Consider the following 24,763-nt stretch of genomic DNA (forward strand, 5'->3'; position numbering starts at 1 on the left):
GTTCTGCCCTGAAAAATAGCACAGCAATTTAAAGATTTATCTTGTTTGGTTTAGTTGAAGGACACCTTTGCAAACATGTCAGTTTAAAAAGTATATGTTTCAGCAAAGCTTTCTAGCCACAGAAAATTACTCTATGTAGTGTATTGGTCAACCCTTTCCCCATCAATGGTACGGTCCACTTTTCAATGGTGAGCTGGGCCAAAATACAGCGAAACGGAGTCGAAAAATTTAAATGTATCTATCGAATATTCATAAAACAGAATGCATCCTAAAGTCAAGCGAACATGCAAGCAACATAAAGGTAATTGATCAAAAATAGGCAGACACAGTACAGATAAATAATATTCCAAAAGCAAATTGGTTTGCCTGCATGACTACTTCAAATTTGGATACAGATGGATTCAGATGAATTCTATTGGTGCACACACCTTGTCTATTACTGACAACTCTACCATCCTTGTCAGCATTGGTCAATGCCAATAAAAGCTCTTCAATTTGACGTAGAGGTGATGTCCAGCTCTGATATTCCTCATCTGTCCTCTCATTCACTTCTGGATGATCAAAAATATACACAAAACATGTTCACCCACTCAAAACCTCACATAAAGTTGCAGCAAACCTATTATTTTGGGGGCACTTATCGGGGTTTTACCTAAAAAGGAACAGATTTTTGAGATGAAAAGTGACTGGGCTATTTCTAATTGCTTTTGAAACAATTTTTTCTATTATTGTGTGTGAGTTTTATTTCAGCATAAATGTGGGAATCTATATTAAAACACTCCCCATGTACTGATATTGGCACAACATACTTTATTTTCAAATGTTATGTAACTTGTTTCAAATACTGCCTTCTGGTAGCAGATTCTAAAACAGCCAGAAAATAAAAAAACACTACATAAAAATTTTTAAATTTCTACATTTGTCACTGCCAACATGGTTGCCTGATGAGCAGAACTCTCTAATTTTTTACATACTACTTAAAAAATTATCATAGTGATATATGCTAAGATACAATATTGTATTTTATCTGGTATTTGAAAATTCCAGTACATTTGGAAACAAAGCATATAACCTTGATTACTGATTTGGTCAAGAATACATATATCGCATGTCAAATATATGCAGAAAGTGGCTGATATAAGAAAATTCAGGCTGCAGAGGCAACACAAGGCACATATTGCTGTTACGTACCGACTATTGGTGCAGCATTGTTTTTCGCTGCTGCTAGAGGGCGCTTGCTGATTTCCTGGAGAAACTTGCTAGTGGCAGACTGGTTAGCTGGTTCTTTAGCTTCAATTTTGACTTCCACCGATGGCTGATACTTCTCAACAAAACCATTCAGCTGTGGGAAATAAATCGAGGAATGAGTATCCATTTTAGAGTTAATACTTCAAACAACTACGTATGGCACAATTAAGGTGTTTTTATTTTGGCATGTTCACCAGTATTGAATTGAATTGAATTGAATTTATTTGGCAATTAAAATAAAATATATAAAATGTACATTTCACATTACTGCCGAGGATAACACAAGAAAGCAATTGATGCTTATTTCCATTGTGGTCCTCGATGTTAAAAAAAAACAAAATGACGGATTTGATTTTGATAAGACGGCAATTGTTCTGCTTGATCTATGGAATACATGGGGAAAATGTCATGACAATTATGTTTTAAAAAGTGTAGATAGATATATATCATTCATTAAAATCAGAGAAACATTCTTGACATTAAGTGGTCTTTTACTCTTTTTTTGAATACACTGATTGACTCACAGTGTCTTAGTGACAAAGGTAAACTATTCGAAGTACGGAACCTGTATAATTAAAGGAATTAATGCCACAACCTTTTACCCTTGGAATCTTGAAAGATGCAACACTATTTCTTGTATTGTAACAGCTTATGTGTCTTTGTACTTGATTTCTCATGTAATCGGGAGCATGGTCATTGAAGATATTATGCATATGATTAAGTTTAAGTTGGTTTACTCTCTGTTCAACAGGCAACATACCTACTTGACGGAATTCGCCCGGCCCAATGTGAGCTCTAGGCGGGACATTCAACAGAAATCTGATAACTTTATTTTGAGCCACTTGTAGCCGTGATTTAGATCGTTTTGTAAGCCCAGAGTACCATGCAGAACAAGCATAATCGAAGTGACATTGAATCAGCGCCGAGACAAGGAGCTTCTTTATATCAAGTTTAAAATCCCTTGCATTTCTGTAAAGAAATTTCACTTTTTTAGAACATTTACTGACAATATCATTTACGATGGAATCACCCGACAGCGACTGATCTAATTTTACTCCTAAATATGCAACTTGCCGCTTTGACTCAATGTCAGTTCCACAACACTTGACCTGTAGTTCGTTTGAATTTTTAACTTTCTTTTTGTTCCAAATAGAATTGACTCGGTTTTACCGAGATGCAAAGACAACTTGTTGTCAACTAACCATTCTTGAATTGTCTCCATTTCACTACTCAACGCCTCCTGTATTTCATTTATGTCTTTGCCAGATACAAACAAAGCCGAATCATCGGCGTACAATAGAATCTTACACTTAACAGCTGCTGGCATATCATTTACATAAATTAAAAATAAAAGCGGTCCCAGTATTGACCCTTGTGGCACACCACATGAGCAGAATGAAGTAAACATGGCAATTAGTCTCAGTAGCTTTATACCCAAATTGTATGTCTATATGCTCTGATTTTCTGTCGAAGCAAAAAACTGCTCATTTGACTGTTGATTGTGAAAGGTCTCAAGCCCAGAAAAATTACGCGATTCACATCCCCATGGGGCTCATTCAGGCAAACCTACGTAATGTACATACGACCAGTATCCAGGAGACAGAGTTGTGTTGGGCAAAATATACAAGAATGAAGTAACTCCCATGGCATTCATAGCCAATTACTAGAGGGATAAATATAGTAATTGATTTCAAGAAGATGCCAATTTACATAAACATTCTCAGCTTGGGTCCTTTAATAGTTGAAAAAGCAGTCTCATGGGTTTGATAGAAAATTACAACACGATGCTTGACATAAGTTCTGAGGTACCATACTGACGCTATGGAGAGTTTCTAGACACGCCGTCATGCACAACAAGTCATTTCAAGTTTTCAAATGGGGAGCATATGTAATAACTCCGATTCATACTTAATTACTTTGTTTTTTATTCATGACTGGTTCCACAGGGTAAAGAAAGCATCATCTACAATGCTACCAGTATTACAAATAATCACAAAGTTCCTCTCAGATTCATGACAGTAATTAATAAAATACAAATGTTCAGTTCTGTTATCACATCCACACATAATTGATCAAATTCAAGAAATATTTTAGCAATAAACCACACCAAGGCTTCCAAGCAACGGTATACCATGAGATTTTGACCACTTCACAACATACATGCGCAAGCGACAGTGAGTGCATATACAGAGTAAACTGGTCAAAATCAAGTGGTATATCATTGCTGGGTGTGATTTATTGCTATTATATCATAAGGGTATGTTGAATTCCTGGCCGGAAATGCAAAAATATGGAATTTTTCTCCAGCTGAGAGCTCTCATGTGTTACAACCGTGCTAAATCACAAATACAGCATAGTTATTTTCACATCTCCACCAATCAGATCGCTGTATTTGTGCCATCAATATACTGGTATGATATAATATGTTTTATTATCTAGAAAGTTGAAAGGTGAAATATTTTGAGGCAGAACCTTCCAAATGTATTACTTTTCATCAGCTTCACAATCATTTACAAAATTACCTTTTTTGATATCTCACTTCTCTCACAGTATTTCTGCACCTACAGCACAAAATGGAAAAAAACGAACATTTTTTACACAAATACCGTACTCGTCCGAGTATAAGCCCCGGTTCGGCAACATTTAACAGCCGTAAAACTAGGGGAGGGGCTTATACTTGAGCAACCCCATGTTATCTGGCATGGACACTTAATTTATGCTAATTTTATGCACAATTTTTTTTCAACACCACTTGATCTTTCTGTCGCTTTCAAAATCGACTTACACATCCAAAGAAATTGATTGTACAATCTCTGAATACAGAAGTGACATTTTGGTGAAATTTCAGCGTCGAAAAAACCCCAAACTTGAAACAAAGACGTCATGTATGCTGCTGATCAACAGTAATGTGAACAGGCATGCATTGCCCACGCGGAAAGGCAACTCAATATTCCAATATCAAACTGTCTACATCTTGTGAAAACAACAACATAGCAGTGAAAATTGTAATAGTCACCAGGAAAAGTCTTCACAAATGAAAGGATAATTGCTTCAAACAAAAGAAACTGCATGTTTCAAGTATGAAAACATCGTGGCCGTGAATGAAAATAAACAATGGCGGACGTGAGTGAGACTATTCTATTTAGACGACGGGGGTGAGCAGGGTCAAAGAATCAAGATAGTACTGGAAAAACGTGTCATTTTCCTTACGATATTGTCAAGGGAACTCCAGTTTCCATTGTTTTAACATCTTTTAATAGTTTCTTTTATCTAAAAGTAATTTTACCAAGTTAAATGACCATATATAGTCTCCTAACCTTTCTGTATTTGAGTTACACTAGGGTAGGGGCTTATACACGGATGTAATGCATTTTCTAAAATCCTCTAAAATCAGTAGGGGGGGGCTTATACACGAGCAGGGGCTTATACTCGGACGAGTACGGTAAAACCAAATGCTATGCATTCTATATGGTTGATTGCTGGTACATTGTACATGCATTATACCCTTGAAAATTACATCTTAAAAGTAACTGAGGGGAGAGATTTGTCCGTCAATCAAACTACGGAAGAATGATTTCAGCCAAATACGTAGGGACCAAGTATAAGTATCCTACTAATTTCATCAATCTGAAAGACAAAAAGTAATCTAGCAGTTAAAGCAAGTCATACTATCAATCTGCGACAAACACCATGATAGATCAAATGTGAATCCATGCTGGGTTATATTTACACACATGGGAAACTTTGTACTACCAAAATATGTACATCAAAATGAGAAAGACTATATCAAAATGTGGGGAAAATAGACATGATAAATTAAATTTTGCACTACGTTACCAAAAATGGGAACAAAAGTACTTATTTTTATTATTTATTAGTAATCCATCAATTCTAGAGGACATAGCACATTTTTATTTAGTTCAACAGGCCACATGCATCTGATATTTGTGAGCAGATTTAAGTATAACATCTTCACTTTGAAGAAATGGTGAAAGAGTCGTCTTCAGAAAGTGCACCTTGTGTTTGAAAAAAAGACAGATTACTATAACAGTGTAGACATTTTACATCTGTTACGCAGCAGTGTGCAAAAACTGCTGCTACTCAGTAGTATATCAAACAACATATCCTGCTAACAACAATTCTATGGTAAAGTGTCTTTTTCTAGGGTCTGTAGTTGTATGCCCTGTGTGACTGAATGGTGATTGGTTGATGGGTTCAGGTCAAAGGTCAGACTTACCTTGAAGAGGTTAATATTGTCCATTTCATTTGTAAATAGGAAGTCATTAATGGTCATTTAATCACGTCACTGAATGGCGATTGGTTGAAAGGTTCAGGTCAAAGGTCAGACTTACCTTGAAGAGGTTAATATTGTCCATTCCATTTGTAAATAAGAAATCATTAATGGTCATCAACTTCACATTGCTTGGACCTGTTTTCTGAGCATGAGGTGCTATTCCAACTTTACCACCAAGGCATTTGATGAGGCAGGTCAGAATGTATAAAATCTGTTTGATATACATCAGATTCTTTGCTTTAAGTCGACTCTTGTATCTTTCCATGTACTGGTTTAGCTGTGAGTGTGCCTTTACCAGCTGGAAATATTGGGACAAAGTGCACGTCCATGAGCTAGAAAGCCTTGCATATTGTACTATAGTTGTTCAAATAGAGTGCATTTAAAACCCTAATTCCAGTAATCTTATACAGGAGGTAACCTGATCTGAAATATTCCTAATCTGACAAACTATAGCATATATTGTAGTGTATATGAAACCAAGAATAGTGGCAAACTTCATAGGTAATTTCATGAAAGCCGATTCTTTCATTATGCTTTGCCAACAATGTTATGAAAAACATCAACAAAATGATATATTACACCCTTCTAATATTACAACAAGTTTCCAATTACAATAACTGTACTGACAAAATCCCGTAATGTTATCACTTGATGTGTTCATAGATATTAACAGAAGTGGGGCTGGTCATTGACGTTACAAAAATACCATACAATGATTCTGTTTAATTTACTCCAAACCAATGTAAAGGGACTCATAGCCATATGGGAAGTTTTTATCAGATTGTGATTCATATAATAGAAACACTGTAATTAAGGATATATTAATATTGAAAGTGAAATCACTGAGGAAAGGTTGTAACTTGCTTCATACAAAAATACACAACATAATGAATATAATTTTTCTCACTACTTGAAATTGGGCTCTTTCCCGGTTTTCTGCTCTGAATTTGGAGCAAAATTTTTTTTATTTTCATTTTTTATCTTTTATATGCATACTTCATGGGAAAATCAACATGTCACATTTCACATGAACTTCTCTAAATTCACCTGTTCACTAGTAATGGTAGTATGACTGTATAAATATCATTGGGTAATTCTACAAGTATACAGTGATGTTCATAATAAAAGTTATGACTTTGTTCTACATATAAGCTCCTATTTTAAAAGACTGCCAAATGAGATATTTTTCTTGATTTACCAATGTTTGTGTATAGTCCATATACAAATAAAGATAAAAAAGTTTACAAAGTTTTCAACAGCTCGAAAGCAAATTTTTTTTTCAAAGGTGAAGTCATGAAAATGAAGTTGTATGTGAATTATCAGCTTTCCTTAACAGTGTTTACCTGCATTCCTGTGATCTGTATACTGTGGATGTTACTGATGGTTTCCAGTAAATTGTGAGCTTCATCGATTATGATGATGTTCCCTTCAAGTTTAATGCCACACGCTTGCCTTGTTGACCTGTGCAACAGTGTGTTGTACGGCAACACAACTAACTGAAACACAAGCACAGCATAAGAACAAGGAGTCATCTATTGCATACAAATAATTCTACCGTACTGAGAAACATAGCGGTACAGGCAGTTTACAAAGTTCTTATCCATGATGTAGTTCAGTTTATTTGCCAAGGCAATTGCAAACAGAACACACTGTTTTACCAGTAATTTTTTTGGTGTAATTTTACATTGCCTTGCACAGCAGCTGCACAGGGCAGCCACTCTGAAAACATACTTTCAAGCAAACAATAACTCTCAATTCACATTTTAAATGAGGAAACAGCACTTTTTGTAAAAGTCCCCACTGATTGTGTCTTCAGCTATACAGAAGAGAGACTGTCTTATGAAACAAACGATGTTGATTTTTGTTAATGGAAATGGCAAAAGAAATTTACATGCTGACTTTCCTCAGACCCCTTCAGTTTGTCATAACTTACTTCCATAAAGTATGGCATTTACAGTACCTGCAGAATGTAACTCTAACACTTTGAGTGCCATAATTTTTTCCACCAAAATTTTAGTGCAACATTTTATCAGTTTTTATGAATTTTTCAGTAATTTTTTTTGATTATTTCGGACCAAACGGGTTTCATATTTCATTGACTACAGTTTTTCATCAAAATTTTGGCAAAAATCTGTAAAAATTTGACTAATGTACATTTTATAAAGGTGACAAAAATTGACTTTGGCACTCAAAGGGTTAATGGCTAGTTAATGATTATTTTGAAAATCTTTGCCTAAAAATCTGAACATACCTTTACTCAACAATTATTTAGATGTTTCACATCATTGCTTAAATGTAGTGCAGAAAAAAGTTATAAGAAAAGTAAGCTTCATTGGTGCAAATCAAAATGAATTGTGGGTATTTATCGTGCTGTTCTATCTGATAAGCTCTGTGTTGTTGACAATGGAGCCAAAAAGATTATCAAAAAATAAACTATCATTTACTAGCATTTTAGAATTGAAATTTCCAAACCTTTGCTGTATGAGCTGAGGGGTTCAGCCCCATATTAGTTAATACACAGGTAATTAATTCTTACCTGTGCTAGTGGTACAGAGTACCTTGTGCCATAGTAGGGACAAGTTTTAGTTTCTTTACCCATGCCGACCAACTGTTCTATGTCCTTGACCTCTATGAGAACCCGGTCTCTGAAATCTGTCATGTTTTGATAGAATGGGCAACTACCTGAACCAACTTTCCTTTTCTTTCTTGGTTTATCATCTGTCTCTGAGATTTGTGAGTCTATCACAAAGAAAACAACAGATATAAGTATTTCAGCACCTCCCGTCTGTATTCTATCCAAACACTCAAATGAGTCGGTTCTTTTTATCTACAATGTTATCTTCAAAACTTGTGTGTGACGTACAAAACAGTAAATGTAATGTATATGAGACTGTCAATCCTTCCTGGTTCTTGCTGTAAGCGTTCTAGTTTCAAACGAACATACAAACTTTATGACCATTTTGCCAGAGCTGAATAAAATCATCCCATGGAGCCTACACCCTAAATGTGAAAGTTATTGGAAAAAAAGTTTTATGGAAGAATAATTTTGAAGGAAATATTCTCAATAAAATTATGAGGGAGAATTTATGTCAATTTGAACAAATCTGAATCAAGACATGCCTTGGAATACTTACACCAATTATCAAAGTTGATTGAGGGTTGAGAGAAGAGCTTCTGCTTAACAAAAAGCTGACCACCCTGACCACAGACATAACCAGTCAGTCACCCATCAGGTAAGTTCAATGTCATTGATAGTGGAGCATATGGTTGTCATAAGAATGCCACAACAAGGATGTAGAAAATAGTTGGCAGCAGGCCAAAAGAACTGGCTGTCAGCTAAAATTTGCCTGCTGTGAAAATTTAGTAATAGTAAAAAATTGCGACATTTTGCACAAACTTAATGTGCACATACTCTACTTGTAACCACCTGTACTTTTATTTTTGCCATCTGTTACCAAAATTTTCTACATCCCTGCACAATATAGACTAAAACCGTAAAGTAGCGTGAATTAAAGTTGTATCTAGATCCAAAAATCTTACTTGTTGGGTATAGTGTTGAACTCATTTCAGCAACAATGGAGAAAGTACGAAGTTTTAAAGTTTGACTCAGTTATTCTAGCAAAATTCTGAAGCAATCTAGAAAAATCTTCTTCACTAAATAATGATAAAATATCATTTGTAAATGAAAGACGATGTCAGAACTTCTGATACCACTGACCAGGCTGAAACATCAATCCCAATACTGTTATGTTTGATCACATATGCCCCTGGGACCGATTTTTGGACTCTCAAACCTTTCCAATACTTTGTAGTCCACTCCTTGAGAGGGCTCATTTTGAAACTCATGGGGAAAAGGAACTTTTCACCAGCTTTATTTTTATGAAAATGGAAAATTCAATTCTTCCAAACAGAGTTCACACAAAGATGGCAGTCATTTTGAATTTGAAGTTTCAGTAAATATATTAGGTAACTTGTTTCTACATTACAAAATTTCGAACCATGACCCCTGATTTTTTTCTTTATTTCCAAACAGGAATGTTATTGAGATTTCTTTATGAAAAGTTTAAGAAAACGTTGAACTCCTTCAATTTTGAGGTGCAAACTATCTTCAAACAACACAAAAAGTACAAAACATATTTGAACTACTAAGTTTTTGTCAAATGCTTTCCACAAAGGCATACATTTCTATTATAGAGGGCCATACCTTTCTTCTTGTTCTTCTGCATTTCTAAGCATTTGTCATTCATCAGTGATACAGATTTAAGCCTCTTGACAGCTTCATTGATGCACAAATTCTATAAAGAAATAGTTGTGAAAAATGTATGACTTAAGGTCAGACACAGAAAGATGAATCAATCTTATACAGACTTTTGCCTGCATTACTTTTATTTTTTTAAGAATATATTTCAAATAATAAGTTGGGAGAAGACTTGAATTAATCAGCTAGAAGACATCATTCTGCGGATTTAACAAATATAACTTTTTCTTCTCAAACTTAGGAAATAACAAAATTTATGCCAAAGATCTAAAGTATTCTCCGCAGGTACATTTTGGTGTACTTCCTTTGAATAATCAGTAACATAAGCTAAGTCGATCACTGAACTCTAAACAGAGGTCACTTCATCCCCAAATAAACTTTTTTGAATAACTTGTGTGTGATTTGCTAGAATTTGCTTAGCTATGACATCACACTAGCTGTAGAGTGTGGTGTCTGAGAATGATAAACTTTTAATCTGAGTACAATTTTCGCCATTAAACTTCATAACCACAGGACATTTCTCACTACTACACTTCATCTATCAAGAATATCTGTCAGAAAAAAATTCACTCTTTGAAATCGTCGGTACCTGTCGAGATCCTAGTGAGACAACCTTTGTATCTTCACCAAATGGACTCTTCTGTACCTCTCTGACAAACTGTGCCAGCTGAGAGTGAGTTCTACTGCAGTAATATATCTGCAATAAAGAGAGGAGTAGGCATCACAAGAACAGCACAGTGCTAGCTCACTGTCGGCTTATCTTTTTTGTTCATTTTATGAAGTCTGTGTGCCATGTACAATAGAGAGTATGCATGCACAACTGCTCCATAAACTTTACAGCCATGTTGAGGGGACATGGTCAGAAAATTGCAACAACTTAACTTGGTTATTGAACACCTTTTGTAAAGATGGGGATACAGTTGGGTGGTTATTCTGATAGCTGATCTCTCCTAAAGCTAGGCAAATAGGCACTGTGGTATGTAAGGTGTTGTATCACATTAATCCATGTACGAGGTATATTAGCATGTATTTCTGATAGATAACGGAAATTGTCATAATATCTTGTCGTTGATCTTTTCTATCTTTGTTGGGAATTACTGTTGTTTTACGACTTATCCGGACACCTAACTTGCTAATTACCCAGCAACTTCGCTGATGATATTGAGACTTTGATCGGTAATTACCAAAGCACTTTTGGTAATTCACCTCAAACTTGATACTTGATCTGGCTGCATGAGTGCTCCATGGGGTACACAATGTGTATACAAAGTCACTGATAAGTATCATACTAGTGCCATAAACTAATTTGTGACCAGGGGTTGGCATTCCACTGAACAGCATTCCTCAGTAAAACCAACATATGTACATGTGTGCTGTTCATCTGTGCTACATGTAAAACTCAACTACGGAGAGGTAAGGAGAGTATAATGGGTCGTTAGAGTTTGTTAAATTACTTCTTAGAGCAGAAAAACTATTACTAACGTTAAAACAAGCTGACATTGGAATTCCTGTTACACCATTGTGAGGAAAATCCTACATTATCCAGTTTATTTATAATCCTATGACCCTCCGTCTCCGTCACCTAAATATAATTTTCCCACTCCACGCATCCGCCATTGGTTTTCCTCCTCTAAAACCTGCAGTTTCATTCATTTGAAGCAATTATCCTTTCATCCGTGAAGAGTTTTTACCGGTGACTATTACAACTTTCACTGCCAGTTGTTGTTTTCATAAGATGCAGACCATTTGATACTGATGTAGGTGAGTTGCTTTTATGTGCAGGCAATGCAGATGCCACTTCACAGTTCACACTGTGCTGTTGATCGGCAAAGTACAAGACGTCTTTGTTTCACTTTTATTATGTCAAGATATGATTGATTTTACCAAATATCACTGATGGGATTGTGTTTTCAATTTCCTTTGATGCAGGGATATGAAATACTGCGTCAGTTTAGCTCTGAATCGTTGCTGAGTTTTGCTGCCTTTTGGCAATGGTTGTCTATCAGCATAAATGTGATCGAGGAATGCCCGTTCATGAAGATAGAGAGATTGAAAATCTTTTCTGTATTCTAGCTTCCTTTACAATTTCTTCAGGTGTAAGTTGATTTAGGAAAGTGATTGAAAGTTTTAGTGGTGTTCAATAATTGTGCCTAAATCAGCACGAATTGAGCGGAAAAAGTATTTAAGTAGGACTGTTCAATCAGACATGATGTCCATTGAAGTTACAGAAATCTTTGTGGTGCAGTGGGTAGGTTTACTGCAATGCAAGTTGTATTTGTCCTGTGTCATTTTCATCACTTTGTTCAGCAATTTTTTGTATGGGTACACTGTTGAAAACTTTGAGTGCAAACTCATGTCCGTCAAATTGGTTTATGCTATCACTGTATGCACTGAGATGTCGGCGTCTGTGTTTACACTTTGCCACCCATGGAGTTACTGCAGCCAGATCAAGTATCAAGTTTGAGGTGAATTACCAAAGTGCTTTGGTAATTACTGATCAAAGTCTCAATATCACCAGCGAAGTTGCTGGGTAATTAGCAAGTTTGGTGTCCGGATAAGTCGTAAAATCACTGTAAATGATTTTCAGTCAATAACTCTGTCTGTTATATTAAAACATGTTAAACAATGAAATTTACTCCTCATGAAATTTCAAACAAGAATTTGTCCCTTTTGCTATTTTGTAAACTGTGGGTGTTGTTGGTGCCTTGTTACCTTGGTAATATTAGGTTCATCATCATTTTCTGTTTCATCTTCATCATCATCATCACCAATTCTCCTTGCAGCGCCTTCCTCATCACTGTGATACTCTGTCACAACCAAATCATCATCATCTTCATCCTCCCTGATGCTACCTGAAGGTTGCGACACTGAACCCTCAACATCTTCATCTTTGGTGACAGACTCGGCCGTTTGCTGGGAGTGAAGATTGCATTTGGCAGAGGAATCATAAATTTCATTTTTAAAAGCAACAGTTACACAGTAAATAAAAATGTGAAATTTCTATCAGAGATTTCTATCCAACAAAAGATAGCAGATGTGTCAGAAAATTATTATTTCATGATAATTATTATCCATTTACTTGTTTCCGTTCAGTGTTGATGGCAACAGAATACCGTTGATAAGGACAAATGTGACTCATCAAGTGAGGTTGGTGTCAGGAATTACTATCTTTGAAATCAAATCTTTCTACATCGCTAAAAGTAGATAAGAAGAACATCCAATGCAGTGAGATATGAATCCTAGAACATGACACGACCACCTCAGAGAACAATTATCCAAAACACCTGTGTGCTCTGGGGAGGCCATTTCATAATACGCCTATTTCACCACATCAGTGAAAACCCGCCACCTCACCCAGCGAGTTGGTCCAGGTAAAAATGGCAACAAAGGACGCACTACAATAAACAATATTTGCTCAGTAGAAATTTTGTCATCTACGATACCTCCTTACTGTAATTCTCAGTGGCTGAGTCTGGGAAATACTTCTTAATCACTCAAAATTGGTTTGTTGTGAAGATGGACAAGTAGCTCTTTGTGTCGTACTGTCTTGTGCAACACTTCAATTATGAGGCAGCCGACACGTTGTCACAATGGCAGCTCTGTTATCACCGTAACAACTGTGGACCCTACTGGGATTAATCTCCATGGAAACATTCAAACAAAAGTCAACATGACCATGAAACACTCCCTGAGATGAAAATGTTAGTTCTATGGGGTCTGTGACTGCTGTGTCACTGCCAGCAAAGATTTCACACAAGAGTTTTACTGTAGTGAAGGCTTACCTTTCTTTTAACGGAATATTTATGCCGAGTCTCATTTTTCAACTGCCGCAACCTCTCCTCATATTTCAACTTTCTTTCAATTTCTTCCTGTCAAAGGTACAACACATGTCTTAAATAAAGCTCAAAGCATCAACATGATTCAGGATCGGAAAAATTTAAACTGTAGGTACTGTCAATCAAAATACAAACTTAAGGTAGCTACATACCAAATAGACACTTGATTTCTATTTTTTTCTCAGTTATAGAAGTCCCAAACCCCTATAAAGTATATATTTTCTGAAAGCCCTGATATTGGGAAATCAGACCTTGCACAGTACATAGTCATTATTTGCATAATAGTCATGTGACAAGTGTTTTGCTGAACCTTTCTAAAATCTGTTTTTCCTCCTTTTAGCAAACACACTGCAAGATTTCCGATAGAATTTATGTATTGACATGCCCTAGCAACACCCTGCAAATCCAAGTCTCCATTCAAATTATATGGTGCGACAATTACAATTCCTTGAAAAACACCTCTCAGTATAACACCGTTAATAGTGGATTACAAAAAAAAGGCATATAAATGAAATCCCAGACATGGATTTGAAGGGTACTACCAAGGCTTGTCAATGCACAAATTTCGATCAAAAATCTTGCAGAGTTAGAGAGTTGACTTTTCACTAGTCAGCCCTGTCACCATTTGTCTTTTGGCATGGAATGGACTCTTATTCAGTTTCTTGTGCACCTCTGATTTTCCGATACCTTTGCCATGTTCCCATCTAATCACATGATTCCATCTAGGTGATTGCTGTCTATCATTTGCTCTTGTTCTTTGGTTTTCGCAGAGTAGAGGAAATTTAATATTTGACCTCACTCGAATATTTGTATTTATTTGTAGAGGCTATTTTTCAAGTTTTAACTTGGAAATTTCGAACTCTATAAGATGTAAAAATCTAGTTTGTGTGTTGATCTGCAATCTTTGAAAACAGTTCTGTGGTCATACTTCAGTAAAAATTTCTAAATAACATGCACTTGACTTCAAAAATATTTTATCAATAAAAAATTTAAAAATTTAGACACAGCTAACGGGGCTTCAATTCCCATACTTTAGGATTGTCTGTTTTAACTTCCTGTACGTTACAGTCCCAGACATCGACTACAGGATATTGCACATGAGAAATACTGAATTACTGTAAACACTTGCAGATTTTCATTGTAATCTGCAGTATTTTAATTCAGCTAAAAAAAACATCATAACCATAGTATATAAAGGGAAAAATTTAAATAATCATTATCTTAAATTACTGAATTGACAATTGATTGAGTGATTTTGAACTTACAATATGAAACAAGTTCCCATGGTAACAAAAAAGAAGAAATGCTGATGGGAATTGGGGATTTAATGAGGCTAATCTTGGCAAGCCAATGGTGTGAGAGTGTGTCGTGACGTCAATTTCAAGGTGGCCTAGCCACACTTACGAACAGAAGGTAAAAACGGAACAACAGCGTCACCACTGAACAGTGAATCGTCTTGTCAAAAGCAAGGGACAACTTGCACTTGAAATTATTCTGTTGATGTACGGGCGAGAGCATATAGATGCGATCGCCACATTACGGCTGAAACAGTTCACCAGACTGCTCAAGATCTGAACACAAAGTCTTATTCTGTCATCGCAGCTGATCCACACAACATCCGCCCTGTGTGGCCACTGGTGAAGTAAAACCCGTCTGATCTGTTCGAATGATGTATCCAATGCCAGCTTTGCCCCAGGAATCTGATGGAATCAACGAAACCAAAAGGATCCCGACGAATACCGTCATTGGGGTGTTAGCCCCTTGCATCCTAGTTGGAGTTGTTGCCACACTGATCATCATCATAGCTATTCTACGGAATCAGTACCTGAGGACTTTAGCCAGTGCCTTCATAACCAGTCAGAGTTTCCTTGACTTGCTGACAATGATGGTCGTTGTTCCCCTGCAGTTCTACATGTACATGTTCAGTGGGGTAGGTGAAACTACACTGTGCAGAATTCACCAGTACTTATACCACGTGACCATTTCTCTGATGTTGTACCACTCCATGTGCCTCGCCATCAACCACTGTGTGGTGTTGGTCTATGCCAGTAAATGCACAGGTTACTCAACGAACACAACGGTGGTGATGTCCCTGGTGCTTTGCTGGTCTTCCAATCCTCTCATCTGGTTCCCAGTTTTGATGGCCAACACCCAGGTCAGCAAGGAGCAGATTGCGACGTCAACCGGCCACTGTTCCTTCTGGTTTGGCATGTACTCCTACTTCACACTCTGCATAGCCTATGTACTGCCATTTTCAACGACACTGTACTGCTACGGCCTGACCTTCCACCAGATGCGCAAACATTCCAGACAGGTGGGGAGCACCACTGACTACACAAGCTCGCCTGATCATCCGGCACAGAATGCCGCTATGCAACTGGCCAAGGCATCTCAGATCATATTCCTAATCAGCTTGGTTTCTGCACTGCCATACACCATCCTCAGTTCCCTAGCAAGATCACAGGTGTTCTCCGAGGCACCAACGCTGGGTCTTGTCGTGACCTCTGTGGTCTTCACAGCTGGCTGTGCGATTCGGCCATTTGTGTACGTTGCGTTCAGCGACAACTACAGGTCGGCTGTTAAGAACATGTTTTGCCGCAGACGGAACATTAGAGTGCCTAAAATCACAATACAGAGGCCAACAGCTGGACCCATTGAAACCCCATCTGAAACAGTTTCCGCAAGCTCCAGTCAAGAACACTTATGTCCAACCAACAATGTAATGTTTGAGAATACGATAACAAATCCCGTTTCTTCTGAGGTTTAATTTGCAAAAAAAATTCAGACTCATTGAGTGTTCCACTGATATGCTTCATAACTCAGATGAAGTTTGTGTGTACTTTTAAATGAAACCCGTTTTCTGAACAAATAAGACAATGAACTGAATTGCTCCTTCTATTACATTTCAATTTTATTTTCATTTTCACTGTGACATTTTACTTATGTCTATACAGCGCTTTCAAACAATTTTACTTGGAAAATAGAAGAGCCACCAAACAAAATAAGCGTTAAATGTTAGGTTTGAAGAAAAATCGCCTTTGTCTGCAACTAAAAAATCCTAAGGGTCATAGAAACTGTAAGATTTGTATCTAGCTCTTTTTATAATAATGTGAAATAATTCACATTTCCATTCCATTCCAACATATATAATTGCCATATTTCGACAGTGAAATTTCAATTTCTTCAACAGGCATCTACAGTATTGAGCTGGAAACAAAACTATAATTTTTACCATTGTATATTGACATTGAGATGAATCATTCTACCCAACAATGATTTTTCATCTATTTTTTAATGTTCTCTATGATATGAAATATGATTCATATTGATTAAATGGCAAGCTAAACAAAGTAAGTATTACCTTTGGTTATGGTAATATTAAAGCCCCATTAGCTGTAGCTTTTGCATTTTGCTTACCGAGAAAATACCAGCCAGTAATGATAGAGATGTGTTGGATTCCTGTTATTACACCACATTGTCTTTGAAAATGTCAATATTTCAATCTTTGGTGCTGGATTTGCTTGCACATATATATGCAGTAGCTGTATTAGAGTTGCAACTCCAAATTCATTTACTTGTTAAAATCTATGCTGTGCATCCGTCACCAATTTTTCTACAATGTTCTACGGTCACACTTGGGTAAGCACTTTTACATTAAAGTTGTGTGTGATGTCCAACCATCATATTGAAAATATAAAAAAAGATACAGCTGATGGGCTTTAAAATGAGCCATGTTCATTCACCTGTTATTTTCATGATAGACCATTATTTTGATTGTAAGTCAAACTCAAAGAAATTGCTGACTAATTTTGATTGATGATTAATACATTAAATGTCAATGACTAAAATGATTTTACAAATGTGCAAGATTAGCAATCTCTATATTCTATAAAACCCCCATATTGTTAACTCTCTCACCACCATGGTTTGGCCCAAACCCATTGTTATCTATGGTGAGTGTGGACCTGTTTACAGGGAATTGGGGTGAACAGGTCAAAGAATTCCAAATACGACTGATTGGACAGCAAAATAGAGCATCTTTATTTTTCCTTCTTCACAGCCATTAGGGCAGGGCAATCTACACTACGCTACACACCCTGCATTTACAGTGCTTTTTAACACATTTTCAGAAGCACAGAGTCAAATTGCTGCCTCATTAATTCTACAAGAGATTATGTATGATATTAAACGCTGATTGCAACATTATCAAAAATTCAATATGGTTCCATTCATACAGAGTATCAAGTCCCTAGTGCATTAGTAACAGCTAAAAAGTATATTCTCATTTTTTTTTTCATTTGTCCTTATTCATTAAGACTTATTTCAACTTGTGCTTTGAAATCTTAGTTTATCTATCTACCTCTATTTCAATGTCATCGCAATGTTCATATCACCTACTTGCTCACACCACCCCTCTTATTGAATTCCTTGGTTGTATATGCTTATTGCTGCAAGCATAGGTAGATTGACTCTGGGTGCAATCACAACTTGATTTCATACATTTGAGAATAAAATGCTTATTTTACATCAAAAAAGACATCCTGACGTAGATTTCTGTTGTTTACATTTTGATATAGAGTCCTTCACACATTTCACCTCCCCTACATCCTGCAAAAATCCTTGTTTACAGATCACACTAAATTGCTACTGATAACGTAGTATTCATTGTTAAGCTTGTCAAAGACTAACATCATTTTGAATGCAATGTGAAACCAAAATACTTTTGTTGAGGAGGTCGCTGTGGCCTTACATTTCAGCCCTGTATGATTCTGCCTGTTTTGTTTCTATGACAACCTCATTATCTGCATCACTCATTGCCATAGCGACTGACAAACTGAATGCAAACAGTATTGGCAATGAAGGCCTTCAATGGTGGCCCGGAAATTGCTGACAACCTGTGAGAGGAAGACAAAACACAATCACCCTTGAAACGGTTCTTTCCTTCTTGTAAGGCTATCTTTTTACCTTGAGCTCAGCGGCTTTTTCAGCTTGTGCCCTCTTCTCATCAAATTCTGCCAACCAATCCGGCTCATCAGTTGTTTCCTTCACTAATATTTTGCTATCGCAGTCGGCACTGGGGATGATAAAAAAAAATGACACAGCAATATAAAAACATATTCTTTTTCGACAATATCAATATTTTAACTGGTTTTTTTTTAGTTTTTGAGAAACCTGTAAATGGGACTTGATCCAGTAGGATTTCTGAATAAATAAATATAAATGAATAAATAAATCATAATGTACACATTGTAGAATCCAACTGCTTGGTTAAAAAGCTTTAATTGATCCCTAGTGTCGAGAATGGGCAGTAATAAATGGCAATTATATCCATGTGTACAAGCTAGACAAGGGCTTACTGGTACATCTATGATACCACTCCTATGAAGAGATAGGTATTCGACCCTATATTGTACCTGTACCAGTAGCATCATATTTTTGCTGTCACTGATAAAAATTATCATCGCATGTATTGTATATGCCTTGGTGTAAAATTCCTATTCGCTCATTACATGGCCTGTAGCAAAGTGGGTCAGTCATTTTAAAAATCTTATTCTTCTTTACCAATTCTGTTTGGAAATCAAATTACACAGTACAAATGAAATTCATGTAAATTTGATGAATGGTTCAGATTTCAAACAGAAATTCAGAAAATCAACAGTTTTCTCTGAATTTTATTATCACAAGGATTCTTGGTATCCTGCTTCTTCACCTAAGCATACTAACATATTTGGATAACTTTTATTCTTCAAATCCCTTTCCCAAAAAACACACCACTCAGTATGTTCAAAATTGTTCTAAATAGGCAGCAAATTGTGATACCACTGATGTTCTAATTGAAACATCACATCTCAAACTATGACTACTGGCTGCAGGAATAAAGAAAGGCGCACAAAGACACATGTTTGTTTGAACTTTTGTCACTGGCAGCAGTAGCAGCACATACTGGAGTACATTGCTGTATTTAGAGACAAACCAACCATCACTAGTCTTGCCATTCAAACAACACATTGGTGTAAACAGATCATTTCAATCTGACAAGCCATTTGCGAGATATCAAACAAAACAACAAACAGATAGCTTCACAAACATATCTGGCATGTGTGAGACAGAAATTCCCCAATGAGTGTGTAACATTCCATTTCAGTCTATTCGGGTGTGGGAGTATTTTTCTCACGTCTGTTCAATACTTGTGAAAACTGCAGTTATATTTTATTGTCGAAAACACCATTTTCATCAATATCTTTCTTTGATTCATATTAGTCAACATCTATTCACATATAATGTTTTACGAAACATGTCTATTGATCAAGTTTTCTTCTCATTGCTCTATCGGCATTTAGTATTAAAATTTTGCAATGTATTAGTCAAAATATACCATGTGGCATTGTGCATAGTGCGTTGGCCAATCTTCATACATATTTATCGCCGGTGGGGAGTGCACAAATCCATTCACTTTGAAGTGTGTCGTCTGCCAGCGCTGTAGTTCTGGTTTTGTAATGTGCGACCCCACATTTGTCAAGTAGTATGCATGGCTTGGGTACAGGGACAGCAAAGGACCGATGAGTACTTGTCAAATGAACATGTATTTCACTACCCATGCAACAATACAGGATGTGAAAACAAACAGATCCGACTCAGGTGCTCTCACAATCCTCGCATACTAGGCACCTGAGAAATTAGAATGACATTAATTCCTGCATATGTGAATGGGGAGCCATTACAGGTTTCATGAAATGCAAGTAATCAACTCCAATTACACTCTGTCATATCAAAATAACTGACTAGTGTCGAGCAATTTAATGCTATATGTAGGTAGTAATTTCAGCACTTAATCAGCATATCACAGAGTGACACACCTTGTTGCCACGGTAACTTTCCCTTGGAGGATATCCTCTAACTGTTGCCTCTGCTCTTCTTCGTATTTTCTCAGCCAGGTCAAAGCACCACAAATGAGACTTAATGATTTACCCTGAAAAAAAAGAAAAAAGAAACTTATATAAACACTAATTACAGTAATACACTCCTTGGTGAATTTTAACTTTTCTTGCTTCAACCATGCATTGTTCAGGACCACAATATCTTTTCAAAAGTCATGAAGGCATAATAAATTTGGTGTAAAGTCAATGGTTCAGATCTGTCAGTAACATGCAATGGGCAGTGAACAGAGGACAGCTTCCTCCAGCCCCTGGGGATGCAAATGCTGATGCGTTAAGAATTGTCCATGATGAAAGAAAATTTGTTACATTGCCGATGTGTTGGTGGTTGTGTGACTTGATGAAATTTCTAGGGCATCTTGCATAAGATCAAACTATTAATAAAAGAGTTGAGAAGGTGCGCCTAGTCTGAAGTTGAGAAAGTGACCACAGATGAAACCATCATCTAAGTTCTAGCACAGCCAAGCGTCAGTACAGTCTACTGATTTGCTTTGATATATATACTGCTGTACTGATCATGTTAGCAAAACTTCAATTAGCTAGTCTGATATTTAAATGAAAAATAAATTGAAACAATTAAGGACAGTTTCTCACCATTCCCTTACATCTGACAGTAGAGTGACAAATACAATGCTGTCCTGACAATATTGTTCTTTTTATGATAACATTACTGTTGTCTTTATGATACACCTATCTATTATACTTCATGCAAAAATAGATTATTGCTTCACCTGTTTTAAAATTTTTTGATGTAGAATCAGAACATCCAGAGAAAAGTCCAATTTAGCACAACTCTTTTTATTCTACTTTGATATCAAGATCTCAACACAGGTGCCACACTCAAACACTGGCAAATGCTTTGAAATAAATGTCAATGATTGATAAGATATATTTCAAGCATTAGCATCAGCAGCCAAGCCTTTGTTAGATTCAGTTCTGTAACCGCATCGCTGCTTCTGCTACAGCTTAGCACTTTCAATTTTCCATCAATGCGCCATGATTGGTACGTGTTTGAAGTTTGGTGTGGCCAGTTTACCACAACTACAACACATTTGCAATCATCGAATATGAATGATAGAATGTGTATGACAGAAAGTGTCAGAGGGAACAGAGAAAAAAAACTGTGACTTACTGTTCCTGTTGGACTCTCAAAAATTCCAACTTTGCCCTGATCCAAAGTTTTATATAACTCTCTCATAAAACGCTGTTGGATATCATATGGCTGAAAAGGGAATGGGAAAGACTCTGGAACTTTCGTCCTTGGTTCCCTTTTCAGATCCATGAATGTCTTCTAAAACCTTGTCTGGGGTCTGTTACTCTGGATGTGTTTCAACTCTGAAGGCATACCACCTATGGAGACAAACATACAGGTGCTAGCAATCACTCATGGGAACATTCAGAGGTGATTCAGAGGAGAAACAGCGCTGTCATACTCAACTGGATTACAGTAACACAAACACTCGGTGGAGCACATTCATAGAATTGTTGAAGATGGGTATTCATGATGTAATTCATAGTCTCTCAATGAAGTCATCTATGAGCATATGTGTGTGTGTGTGTATTTATGTATATCGAAGTATACAGATGTCCTCATGGGAAATTACAGTGCTTGATGCTAAAGCAGAGCGTTATAAATAATAACTCAAATTATTTGCAGTTATTTGTGTTATATATATATATATATATATATATATATATATATATATATATATATATATATATATATATATATATATATATATATATATTTATATATATATATATATATATATTTATATATATATATAAATTTATATATATATAGTATATTTGTGTGTCTGTGTCTGTCTGTGTGTGCATATTTGTGTGTACATGTTTTCTTTGTGTTCTACATTCAAATAGCAATGCTAATACGCTGAAATTATTTGTTGTCAATACTGTGATGAGAAAGGCATCATATTAAAGGTATCCGGTCACCTGTTTTTTAATAGCCAATCGCAGATTTTACGCGGGTGGCCACTTTTTAAAAAGGGCGCCCCCACACGACTAGCCATGGCATACTTAGCAGCGTCGTCTGCATGTCATTTGACGTATCAAATATGGAGGACCGACAGCTACAGGTGTTACGGGTAGTACGCTAAGCCCCGCCCCTTTACCATTTATGGAATATGCAAATTTACGGTGACAGTGTACCTTTAAGGTATACAAAAGAGAATGGGCTGTTCTCCTAAATCCATGAATTTGGCATAGCCTGAAGTCTGTGCAAGGCCATTGTAATATGGGGGCATTTGTTGACCTCCTAAACACACCTACAGTTCTTGCTGTAGTAGAATTTAAAGATGCAAATATCAATAACAAAATTGCTTGACATACGATTGTCAATGCCAACAAAGAGAATAACTAACAAGATTTTTCATTGTATGACCTTTAATAGCGCAGCCAGCCTGCGCAAAGTAATAGTAATATAATCATAAAGTGGGATTTTTTCTATTGAAATAATAGTTGATTCAATTTGCAACCATAACCTAGTTACAGCTGGCTTGTCTCTCCCGGTCTCTCTACATGGATACTTCAGAAAACAAATGCTACAAGTAAATTTTGGAAGAGCTGAACATTCAGAACTGTTGCAGAGGTGCATGGCAAAACAACTTTTCCTGGTTGATTTTGTAAACAAGTGGAAAATCAAATTTCTCAATCCATTGACAAAATCAACAATAAGTGCAAAAGTATAAGTATTGCGCCGGGAACAACATGAAACTGTGAGATAACGACCATAGTTCACTCCCGGAAGTCCACTGGGGCATGGATGTAAAAAATAGATTGGGGTGAGGTGGGAATGGGAGGGAACATGGGACAGTGGACATCGAATCATGAATGTGCAGTTGCTCGACTAGCAAGCTGGACACCGTTATCCACCATTCAAATAATAAAAACCTACCCTACTTAGAGGATGGGCCTATGGGGCGCATTCCAATTCATGAAAAATACCTGGTCGACGTTTTGGCTTAGACTTTGTCTCCGTATTCCTGTTTCTTATCCGCCGCCTTCCAGATAAGTTCGAAAGGACCGCTTTACGCATGCGCTGTTCTTTGACGTGAAGAGTGACCACATGATGGCGGGCTAATTGCACGGTCCGCCAGTGTTCTTTTCTATCTCCGCATACTGACGGTTAAGCCGTTTTGACTCCCCTTTCTCGGTCTATGTAAGTAAACTTTTGACGGGAGTTACAATTTTTTGACTGGAAATTTTGATATGAAGGGAGACCTTCCACCCTGTCTGTAATTATTTAGCCTAATGTTATGAAATTCGCACACTTCAGACAGACGTCAACATGAGACATATTAGGGCCTACCCTGAAACACAATTCACACAAACTGCTTTTTTATTATCGCATACATCTTTCGCCTTTTCCCCTACTTCCCTTCTGTTTTTTGACGTCAGCAGGACTTTGGACTCTCCATTCTGCCACTTTTGATCCATCCTTTTTGAGAAAATGTAGAGATTTGACATCAAAACATGTGGCAAAAATGAAAATTATTAACCTCCCTTTTCCTTTATGAGACGAAAACCTGTAGAGATTGTGTCTTGTAGTTTGAACCGTAGGCCTATACCTTTTTGTTTTACGGCCATGCTCCAGACGACTATCCTTGAACAAACTCGAATGCTCACACAGGACAGCGTCCACGGTCCAGATTTCTGCATATACTCACCAGGCATATAGACTGCAAAAATATTTTTAAAATATCAAATTTATTAATTTATGTGTAATATTATTGATTGGACCATATCGGCACGTCATCAAGCTTAGGCATCTTTTCCGCACTGCAATAATTAGAAAGTCACTGATCGGTTCAGTGGAGACTGTATCATGAATATAATGACTTACGTAATTCCTTGTAAAACGTCCGTTAACCGGTTGGTACCTGTAGATACCTGTGTCAAACTCGAAGCTACATGTCAATTACTTCCCATTTCAACTGACAAACTCTGCAGCTATCACATCGAAGATTGCTTTCAAATCTTTGCCCTTGATCAAATTTCAAGGGTACGCATTACGAGTAGGCCTACCGGATCCTTCTCGAGTTAAAGTATACTAGTATGCTTTCACAGTTATACTACCATTCAGGTGGCAATATAATACATCTAGATTTGCATGCGAATGCTAAAAAGCAAACATATACTGAAACACACATTCATGAAGCGTGATCTTTAT

General features: G+C 36.7%; 1 protein-coding gene across 6 annotated transcripts in view; it reads right to left on the minus strand.

Annotated features, from left to right (window-relative positions):
* The window catches only part of LOC139131716 (ATP-dependent DNA helicase DDX11-like), a 35,998-nt gene extending 12,352 nt beyond the window's left edge, over window positions 1-23,646 (minus strand). For 2 of the 6 annotated variants that reach the window (XM_070697913.1, XM_070697914.1), the window contains exons 1-14: window positions 23,489-23,620; window positions 21,704-21,921; window positions 20,494-20,606; window positions 18,602-18,710; window positions 13,583-13,669; window positions 12,513-12,713; window positions 10,390-10,497; window positions 9,747-9,837; window positions 8,079-8,266; window positions 6,886-7,038; window positions 5,601-5,840; window positions 3,771-3,809; window positions 1,192-1,342; window positions 429-551 (exon numbers count right to left, since the gene is read on the minus strand). In XM_070697913.1, coding sequence (XP_070554014.1) covers window positions 429-551; window positions 1,192-1,342; window positions 3,771-3,809; window positions 5,601-5,840; window positions 6,886-7,038; window positions 8,079-8,266; window positions 9,747-9,837; window positions 10,390-10,497; window positions 12,513-12,713; window positions 13,583-13,669; window positions 18,602-18,710; window positions 20,494-20,606; window positions 21,704-21,853 — 1,753 coding nt within the window. In that variant the 5' untranslated portion in view covers window positions 21,854-21,921; window positions 23,489-23,620. Of the gene's footprint in view, window positions 1-428; window positions 552-1,191; window positions 1,343-3,770; window positions 3,810-5,600; window positions 5,841-6,885; window positions 7,039-8,078; window positions 8,282-9,746; window positions 9,838-10,389; window positions 10,498-12,512; window positions 12,714-13,582; window positions 13,670-18,601; window positions 18,711-20,493; window positions 20,607-21,703; window positions 21,922-23,488 lie in introns of all 6 variants that reach the window. The other 4 variants (XM_070697909.1, XM_070697910.1, XM_070697912.1 and 1 more) reach the window with 4 other exon arrangements.
* Window positions 23,647-24,763: the final 1,117 nt, after the last annotated feature.

The sequence above is a fragment of the Ptychodera flava genome, chromosome 4 (genome assembly GCF_041260155.1).
Source record: "Ptychodera flava strain L36383 chromosome 4, AS_Pfla_20210202, whole genome shotgun sequence".
NCBI lineage: Eukaryota > Metazoa > Hemichordata > Enteropneusta > Ptychoderidae > Ptychodera > Ptychodera flava.